This window comes from Hydra viridissima, unplaced genomic scaffold, assembly GCF_058129835.1.
Source record: "Hydra viridissima isolate aposymbiotic clone 2 unplaced genomic scaffold, HvirCarnegie_v1 scaffold_6, whole genome shotgun sequence".
In the NCBI taxonomy this organism is placed as follows: Eukaryota; Metazoa; Cnidaria; class Hydrozoa; order Anthoathecata; family Hydridae; genus Hydra; species Hydra viridissima.
The window spans coordinates 16,404,769-16,415,154 of NW_028324305.1; the positions used below are offsets into that span (position 1 = coordinate 16,404,769).

General features: G+C 28.2%; 2 protein-coding genes across 5 annotated transcripts in view; both read left to right on the top strand.

The window, feature by feature from the left end:
• Window positions 1-2,002: 2,002 nt before the first annotated feature.
• On the top strand, window positions 2,003-5,292 carry LOC149887274 (synaptotagmin-7-like). 2 transcript variants are annotated; one of them, XM_090090532.1, is made up of 6 exons: window positions 2,003-2,098; window positions 2,872-3,101; window positions 3,650-3,842; window positions 3,941-4,488; window positions 4,599-4,704; window positions 4,891-5,292. In XM_090090532.1, exons 1-6 carry the CDS (start codon window positions 2,086-2,088, stop codon window positions 5,214-5,216), a joined length of 1,416 nt encoding a protein of 471 aa, XP_089946658.1. In that variant the 5' UTR covers window positions 2,003-2,085; the 3' UTR covers window positions 5,217-5,292. The 2 variants fall into 2 exon arrangements, with proteins under 2 accessions (XP_089946658.1, XP_089946659.1); XM_090090533.1 differs by having other exon boundaries at window positions 4,602-4,704.
• Window positions 5,293-5,943: 651 nt separating this feature from the next.
• Window positions 5,944-10,386, top strand: part of LOC145189935 (protocadherin Fat 4-like) — a 36,304-nt gene continuing 31,861 nt past the window's right edge. Inside the window, exons 1-2 of one of the 3 annotated variants that reach the window (XM_090090528.1) lie at window positions 5,944-5,960; window positions 9,507-9,768. In XM_090090528.1, the coding sequence (XP_089946654.1) occupies window positions 9,548-9,768 (221 nt within the window). In that variant the 5' untranslated portion in view covers window positions 5,944-5,960; window positions 9,507-9,547. Of the gene's footprint in view, window positions 5,961-7,827; window positions 7,960-9,247; window positions 9,352-9,506; window positions 9,769-10,386 lie in introns of those variants that run through there. The other 2 variants (XM_090090526.1, XM_090090527.1) reach the window with 2 other exon arrangements.

Below are 10,386 nucleotides of genomic sequence, written 5' to 3' on the forward strand. Positions count from 1 at the left end.
GGGGCTTTAATTTTAGTGTTTACGTTAGGAGAGACGCAACAGACGAATTTTCATGTTTACTTTGTAAACACAACTTCTAACCTCTTCTTAAAAAATTAAAAAGTTGTGCAAAAAATGGAAAGATGGGAAGTTGAGCTATTAACTCAGGAGGAATAAGAAGTCTTTTTTCTTTTAATAATGTGCAGTAATAATGATATATGCAATAAAAACATAACAATAAACAAGCATAATATAAGCATAATATAATATATACTATAAAACAATAATATGTTATGTTTCAAAGTATATATTAAGCTTAAACAAAGTAATCAATAAACAAGGTTGAATGAAAAAAGTTTGGTGTAGTTTTAGAGGATTCCCGGGACCAAATTAATCCTTAGAATTGCAATCCGTTGTTTACCCAAAAGTCCTTTTTCATTAAATTCATTTTTTGAAACTATTTTTGATTGGTAATAGTTGATGTTTAAAATACACATTTTTGTTTATTTTTGTTTTTTTAATTGACTTTTTTTTACGAAGGTATCGACTTTCTTTCTTAAGTGCTTAATCTTTTAAACGTAGCATCTTAATCGTTGAGGTAAGTATTGACATTTCTCTTTCTAATGGTGGATTGAGATACTGATGTCATAGTGTTCATGGAGAAACAATGAGGGTTTTTAGGTTGTCGTTAATGTTCGTTTTGGTTATTGAAACACAATTTTCAGTATGTAGTGAAAAATGATTGCAGTGTTGGAAAGTGGCTAGCATGTAGTCCATTGGGACTGAAGTAACAAAAACCTAAACACTTTAAAAAAACTTTACTCAATTCATCACCAATATCTAAACTCCAAAACTAACAAAGCAATAAAATTGCTATTGACAATATTTTATATTGTTATAGCAATTTTATTGCTTTGTTCTCTATGTAAACATTTTTTACAAGTCATTTTCAGATCTCTTTTCTGTAATCAAAAACTTAATTGTCCAACATGCTTAAAATTGTTTAGTTTTTAATTAATTTTTAATTGTCTAATTTTTTATTGAGAAAGTTTTTTATCCTCCTGGAACTGTTATATTTGCGTTTCATACTGAAACATGATGGTACTCTAAAATGCCACCATAATAGCGTAATAAATCGATTAAAAAAAGCTACTGCAATTAATTAAAATTGGCGCAACAACGGTGACCTTCAAAAATAGTATTTAGAATATTCTCCAAATAAAACGGCCCCCGCAATATCAACTCAATAAAATTTAGTTAAGATTGCGAGGTGGCGGTGGCATTATTTGGTTTTTGGCCGTCATCGGTTTTCTAACGTCTGTATGAACATCAATGTTCTTCTTAAAACAATTCTAACTGTATTTTAAGAATTACATTTTTCACGGATTTCGTTGAAGGTTTACGTGAGTTCACTACAACTTAATATTGGAAAAGCTCTTCATAAAATATAAAATTATTCTTGCGTTCCGTAGTTTCATTGTTCTGCAGTTTTTATGGCCTTCAGATTCCATAGATCTTAAATGTTATTGGATAACTGTTGGAAAACCTGTAATTTTAATTATTTTTTTTTAGAGAATTTCTGAGGCATTTCTCAAAAATCGATGAGTCCTCCTTCATACCTTATATCTGCCACTTTGTTGCTTTGCACACTGCTTTTCGACCACCTATGTAATTTCAAATCTCAAAATCTTAACAATTAAAAAATTTCATTTATCATCTTTCGCACGATACGTAATCGCTACTCTGTAACATAACATTTAGAAACTAAATTAAAGAAATTTTATAAATTATTTCCTTTATATTCTCTTATTTGATGAAATTCAGCTGCAAAATCTCAGTAAATTTTTCTTATTTTTTAGAATATTGTTCTTTTTCTACTCAGCCGTTCAATATATGGCATGTTTTTACATTCATTATTGAGATGAAGAATGCGTTTAATGCTCTTAGATCTTAATTTGCAAAGATTTTGTTTTTCAAAGGCAAATGCTAATCCCGCAATTACATTGTTTCATTTTCAAGAGGATTTAATTTTTTCAAACTTAGATTGTATTGAGTAATGAGATTTCATGCCAGTTATTGAAAAAAATTTTTAAATAAATTTCATCTATGAATATATTCGGTAAGTTTTCAATTAAACGTTACTTAATTTTTGAATTAAACAAAAATATAGCTTATGTAAAATAAGAATTGATTCTACTTCTTCCTTGAATGATTTTAAAAGTACGGTGTCAATAATTACATAACATATGGATTATATGTATGCATATACATATATATATAGTGGATATATATATATATATATATATATATATATATATATATATATATATATATATGTATGTATATAAATATCTACTATATATGTGTACATACATACATACATACATACATACATACATACATACATACATACATACATACATACATACATACATACATACATACATACATACATACATACATACATACATACATACATACATACATACATACATACATACATACATACATACATACATACATACATACATACATACATACATACATACATACATACATACATACATACATACATACATACATACATACATACATACATACATACATACATACATACATACATACATACATACATACATACATACATACATACATACATACATACATACATACATACATACATACATACATACATACATACATACATACATACATACATATATACATACATGTCCACTATACATGTGTATATACATATATATACACATGTATGTGTTAAATATATACATACATATACCAAATGTTAAATATCTGTGTGCGTACACACGCGCGTGTGTATGTGTGATAACTGAGGAGTTCTTCTTGAAGAAAACTTATGTTTTTTTGGTTTAGTCATCTTGGCAATAGCTGGAATCATATTAGCAGCTGTACTTACGCTTCTTCTTATTTATTTTCTACAGAGGTTTGTAGAAAAATGGAAAGAATTTTTAAAACGAAAAACAAAATCATTAAAAGGTAGTCTTATTAATTTCAAACAACTTGAGGTCCCTCAAATATCCTACAGGACTGTAAATGCACAGCAACCGTTTATTAAGTCGGATTTCTATTTAGGAAAGCAATTGGTGAGATTTAGAATATTTTATTTTTGCGAATCTGTTTATCTGATTATTATATATTTCATTATGTATATTAATTTAATAATCTAATATATTATATTACATTATATTTATTGTATTATATACATTATATAATATTGAATACTTCTTTAATTTAATATAATATAAGATAATGTATTGTAATTAGATATACTATACAATATAATACAATAACATAGTGTTATTGTATTATTTTATTATTGTGTTATATTACACCAAGTTAATTAACAATTTGCATATCTGAAAATCTGAATGTTATATATCTTATTACAATGTTATATTAATGTGTTAAAGCATTTTGTGTTATATTATATGTGTTGTATATATGTATGTTGTATTATATATTTTATGTTAATTATGTGATCACCAATCTAGTACAAATTTAATCCAGTAAATCCATTTACTGGATTTACACTAAATGCATGTAACTTAATGCAATAGACTACACCATGTTAATTTTTCTGTTAATTAGAATGGAAATACTAAACATAAAGGATTGCTTTTGTTTTTTGCAGCATGTTAATTCAACGAAAAGATTTTCTAATTCATTAATTGCAGAATATTTGACGAAAAGAGTATCTGTTAGTGACGGCAACGAAAGTAGCGATGCAACAAGTGTTTACTCGATGCCTATCGAGCAGAGAAACAGAGAATCGCAAGAGTTAATTTCAAACAACTTAATGAACTATTTAAGATTATTATCTAAAGGTTAAAGTTATTTAAGTTTATTGAACTTTTTTACTTGAAGTGTTTTTTGTTTTGTATTACATTTAATGAGGGGGATTTTGAACCTGTAATATTTCTAGATTCAATGAGGAAATTTTCTCAAGACACCAATTGCAGTTGGACAGATCAAAGCGGAAGCAGTCAGAACGAGGAAATGTTTGAAAGTACAACCGTCGGTGAATCGAAAAAACAAGTTGCGAGCTTTCAAAGAAAAAACTCTCTTTTAAAGCAAATTTTTAAGTTGACAGGACATTTAACATACAGGTCAAGTTATTCTCAAGAAAATAAAGTTTTAACGGTCCATATATTGAGGCTGATGGATATAGCATCTGAAAAACCGGTAAGCGAAGTGAACCCATTTGTACGAGCATATTTGTTACCTGGAAAAATGCACCAGCAAAATAGCAAATATCAAATAGGAAAGAAAAACCCTTTCATTGACGAGAAAATGGTTTTCCCGGATATTTTGAAAGAAGATATGAATAAATACAAGCTGAAACTAAAAGTATACAACCACTCGCGTTTATTGCGCAGCGAGTTATTAGGCAAAGTTGAAATCGCATTAAGTTCAATGGATTTGAACGCGTCAGAGACATTTGCAGTTGACCTTTTTGTAAAAGTGCAAAAAGTAAGAGAATCTTTAAAAGTTTTCTTTTTTTTATTCTTTTGTTTCCAAAACATGTTATTTTATTGAGAAAATACAGTTTGCATAAATTATTTATAATGCTCATTTTTAAGAAGGGTTCGAGACCGTTGCTAATGGTTTCGTTGAATAATCAGGCAACATCCAGTAAACTTGAAGTAATTATTCATAAAGCTAAAAACCTTCCAAAGTCTACAAATCGTAAGTAAAAATGGTTGACGTTTTAAAAGCGAAAAGGTTTTATTCGGATTTTTGTCTGAAAGTCAGGTTCTTTCTTTTAATTTTTAAAAAAATAGTTGCGGTTTGTTTTGCACTTTATCTTTTTAAAATAGTTTTATGATTGTTTTCTTTTTTTTTTAAAAAAAAGTAATTTTATGATTGTTTTAGATATCTATGCGATAGTCTCTTTAATAAAGTACAATTATTTTGAAATGAAAGATACTGCTTTAAGACTCTGCAGCAACCATGTGGACTTTAACGAGTTTTTAGAATTTGATTTTTATACTTGTATCGACTCACCACTTCAATCTTATTCTTTGGTGATTTCTTTAGTAAATAGTAAAGCTGTTGGAGGAGATCAGATTATTGGGCACGTTATATTTAGCGAATGTTTCCCGAATTCTGCAACAGCATCTCATTGGAAAAACATTGAAAATACTCCTCATAAGAGGATTACTGAATGGCACTCGTTAATAGATCCTGAGATAACATAGAAACTATTTTTGCTCCTCAAAGTATTTAAATATGTTTCATGATGTCCGTCGTAAATAACAAATGCTACCTAATAAATAGGTTATTCTACTTCCTTAGTATTCAGTGGTAAGCATACTCTTACATCCCAAAAAATAATCTAATACCGTCGACGTTGATTTAACGTATCAACATCATCGGTAAAAAATTGAGATATGACAGTCGTGAATTTTACAAATGTCCTACAGACACTAATGCGTTTACTTTGTTTTTTATTTATTTTTAAAACATATATATATATATATATGTTTTATTTTATTACCTAACCTTTATTTACTGAAACCTAACTTTCAATTGTTTAACAATTGTTTAAGTTTAGTCAGCAATAATTGTTATTAAAATAAAGTTTTTTTAAAGTGAATAAAGTCTGCGAATGAACTATTTACAGCCACAACTCATTTTTATATAATTTACCACCGCATCATTCGTTGATACCTTTTATGGTCAAAATCTTTTATGGCTTGGTAGTTATTAGCACCTTAAAATATTATTATTGATAAACACCTTATATTCATTAACTCCTCAAAGTATTATTAAACTATCCGTTTAATCCAGAATAAACAAACAATGAAAGAAAGCTATTTATTTTGCATTAATAATGAAACACTACAATATTAAGTTGATATATACACTGAAACAGATTTAACAACTGGTGAAAGCGAAACTTGTGTATGGGCACCTGGCGTTTGGTACTTATTGTTAGGCAGGTTCAGTTGAAATTATAAAAGTACTATCTTTTATCGTTTACCTTGATATTCATACGAATAAATTGAGTTCCTTTTAATATTAGTTTTGTTATTTTAATAAAATATGTATATTTTGCATAATCTTTAAATTATTATTAAAAAGTTTTTGTCACCTCATTTATAATTATAAATTGATAACATTTTAATAAAAATGAAAAACCTAAAAAGGTTCATCAATTAATAAAGATAACACAATTTGTAAATAACTTACTTTTAAATCAGGTGAGACATACCAAATAACGAAAGTGATAAAACCAAAAATATAAAATTAATCACATTAGTTAAACAGAAATTGATAATATTATTATAAGCATAAACCACAACTAGAAAATCGAAATGGCGTCAAATATGTTTAATTCAATAGAACATTTTCATATAAAATGTGATTATTGGAATGAGTACGTCGAAAGAATAGAACAATATATTTTTATCAATATTTGATTGCAACTGATATTGAACACCAAGTAGTTGCTTTATTTCTAACCATTAATGGCCAATTTGATTGCTCCTATTTGATTGCTCCTATTTGATTGCTCCTATTTGATTGCTCCTATTTGACAATATGTGCTCAAATCTATTATAGACAATAAAATATTTTTTCCCTTAGACATTTACAGCAACTGCAGGCTAATTTTGATTGTTTTAAGTAGCTTGATACTCAGCAAATTTTGAAAAAAGCTGACATCTGATTTGAAAAATATTCCTTCAGCATATAGATTGAACCCAGTTTGCTTATATCAAATATGAAAGACAGGTTAACATTCTGAGAAATTTGTTTTAAAGGACAGTTATGAACTTCTTTAAAGGCAATAAAAAAGTTGTTTCAAAGGATGATTATTCATGAAAAATATTTCTTCAAACAATTGTAAAATTGTTTTGGTTTCATGACGTTCATTCCGTTTAATTGAGTAATGATCAATATATGTTGAATATATTTGTCTTATTGGGAAACACCAGTCACGTCGCATTTTTTAAATTTTTGAGTTGTTACCGTTTTTCAACAAGCGTGTATTATTTCTTTTTTTTAAAAAAAAAATCATTCCAGCGCTTATAAAAAAGAGCCAAATGAAACAGAACGCTATTAAGTAACGAGTAATGTTTTGGGTTTAGTTTGGAACAAAGAGCGTTGTCCGTGTCTTTGATCGTTTTCATAACCACGTGGCTACTAAAACTCAGAAGGGTTCGTTGAATCGAGCTACTCATTTCAAGCTAATAAAAAAAATTATTGTTTTGAGATCATTAAAACTAATTATTATTTTGAGTGAATAAAACTTTAAATGTCAAAATAAACGTTTACTTGTTAATCACAGTTTTTTAGTTATCTTGCTTTACTACTAAAACAAGAATACAAGATTCTAATTCAGAAATCTCAGATAACGATTTAAGAATATTTTTTTTCAATAATATTTGCATTTATAAGGTTTATTTTTATCTTCTGTGCACAGATTGCTAACTTAAGTCTGAAATGCTTACAACTTAGCTAACAACTAAACTTTGATTGAAGCTATTTTTGATGGTGTGTAATAGATTTGAGATTTTTGCCTGCTTGTTTTCATTTATTAACTATTATTATTTAGCTCTTTCCATGAAAAGAAAAAATCAATCTCAAACTGTTACGCCTAAATGCCGATTTGATAGGTGAAAACAAAGTCAAACTATATGAAGATAAAGAAACAAATATCTTACATTTACTGTTTCGGACAGTTTTAAAGTATATGTTATATAACATAAGTTTGTTGTGTAACTCAGTTGTCAAGAAAAAATGTGTAGACATAAAGATTAACCTTCTTTAAAAGGATGAGTATCGCAATTAAATATTAAACATATCATAGTAAGGCGGTTTTCTTAAAAAAGGCATCACAGCTTCAATGCTTCTGTTTTTCTTTTCTTAATAGAACTGAAATCTTACTTTACTGAAGAAGGTTTAGCAAAGACGGTGATAAATGATGGACTAAACCGGGTACGGTGACAACCTTAAGCTGTTTTAAATTCATGCATACATTATTGCTGATCAGGGGTGATTAGCTACCTGTTATTTGTAAAAAAAACTGAAGATCAAAAACAAAAAAAAAAGAAACAAAGACGGCTAACTCATCTAATCAACTCAATATTAAGTTTTTTTAATATTGAATTTGTTTTAAACTCTTGGTGATGATTTTCAACATTTTACGTCAAAGTCGGAAGCAATATTCAAAAGATGAATATCACTCAATCTTCACGAACGTGTCAGACAGTTTGCAATAGACGTATAAACGTTTTCCTATACATTATGTCAATTGCTCTTAACAACCTAAATAGGAATAAAGTCTCTACATTTCATTTATCTACATTCCAACAAAGCAAAATCCATCCAAATCCTGATACGCATGGTTTTAAGAAACACAACGGTTAAGAATGCTGTTGAAAATGGCCCGATGATATTTATTGAACTGTTTTTCTATTCTAAAATCTGAGGCTCGGTGTTTAACATTTGTAAAGGGTTACAAAAGCTTATTGAAAAGATGTTGACGTTTTTTTGAATTCGATCATGTGGGGCTTTAATTTTAGTGTTTACGTTAGGAGAGACGCAACAGACGAATTTTCATATTTACTTAGTAAACACAACTTCTAACCTCTTCATAAAGAATTAAAAAGTTGTGCAAAGAATGGAAAGAGGAGCCATTAGCTCAGAAAGAATAAGAAGTCTTTTTTTTTAATACTGTGAAACATACAAAATAAAACTAAAATTATATATATTTTTTATATTTTATATATTTTTCTATACTCAATATACTCTTACATAGTTATCTATCGATAGAGCTCAAACAAATATTCCATCAGCTTTATCGTTAGAGATGCAAGAAGAAATCGATCAGCCCTATTGATAGCTCTATTAAAGAGTATATACTTAACTCTAATAGTTATCGATAGAGCTGATAGAATAATTAAACAACTTTTTTTGACTGATCGATTTAGAGTTTAACGGTTCTTTTGGAGTGCATTCGAAATTTAAGATAAATAAAAACCATTTTAAAACACTTTATTTTTCTAAAATATAACTAAGCTTCATACAAGTAAGGTTTTCTTGTAGTTTAGGGAGCAAAAATAAGTAAGCCGGCGTTTTTTAAAACAACAGAAACTCCAGTCAAAATTATTTATTTCATATCATGAGTTGATGAGAATAATAATATTTACAAAGATTTTCGTTGTTTCTTGAAGATTTTACAAAAAAATCAATAAATAAGGTTGAATGAAAAAAGTTCAGGGTAGTTTTAAAGGATTCCCAGGACCAAATTGTTCCAAGCATTGCAATCAGTTGTTTACCCAAAAGTCCTTTTTTATTAAATTCATTTTTTAAAACTATTTTTGATTGGTAATAGTTGATATTTAAAATACACATTTTTGTTTATTTTTTTTTTTTGAATTGATTTTTTTTACAAAGGTATCGACTTTCTTTCTTGAGTGTTTAATCGTTTAAACATAGCAACTTAATCGTTGAGGTAAACATTGACATTTCTCTTTCTAAAGGTGGCTTGAGATACTGATACCATAGTTTTCATGAAGAAACAATGAGGGTTTTTAGGCTGTCGTTAATGTTCGTTTTGGTTATTGAAACACAATCTTCAGTATGTACTGAAAAGGATTGCATTGTAGGAACGTGGCAATCATGGGGAGTTTGTACTAAAACGTGCGGGGGAGGATCTTATCAAAGAAAAAGAAATGTTTCACAAAAAACGTGCACTGGAGTATGTCCCCAGCCATCGATAGAAACCAAAAGCTGCAATACCAAGTAAGATTTTTTTTTAAAAATTTGATAGAAATTTTATTTATTAAATAGCATAGAAACTGATACTGCTCAATTAAAAACAACCTGCAATTTAAATCAGACTTTCTTCACTGGGGGTGCTTATCTAATACTGTTTACCCTTACAGAAAGAAGAATGTCTAAACATTTAGTGTTTAAAATGAGATATAAAAATCCGGAACTCTAACATGCCCATTTTAATAAAAGCATTTTTAAAAATGTTTTTAACTAAATTTAGTTAAAAACATTTTAAAAAAACATTCGAATTTTGCGTATAAAATGCACATTCACAAATGTAACATATTTTAAATACAACTTGCGTCAAAAGATTTGTCAAAAATTGTTCGACGTGCGTCAAAAGGTTTATGCAATCAGTTACAAAGTTTGCATTATACATGCTACTTAAAAAAAGTTTAAGACGTCTTACTACTTTCAATTTAAAAAAAATAATATTCAATTCATTAAGTTTACACGTAACTCGTCTCCTCAGAGTAAGAACGCACCATCTCGATTTCTTCCTTTGAGCAACAACATGAGGAGCGTCAGAAGGGAGACCAAACTTTTGACGAATACCGAGTTTATGAGTATCCAAAATATGTTGTA

Excerpts from the sequence above, each read along its gene's own strand:
- LOC149887274 (XM_090090532.1), top strand. Across the intron at positions 4,489-4,598 it reads TTTTTGTAAAAGTGCAAAAA|AAGGGTTCGAGACCGTTGCT; the intron begins GTAAGAGAATCT and ends CTCATTTTTAAG. Across the intron at positions 4,705-4,890 it reads CCTTCCAAAGTCTACAAATC|ATATCTATGCGATAGTCTCT; the intron begins GTAAGTAAAAAT and ends TGATTGTTTTAG.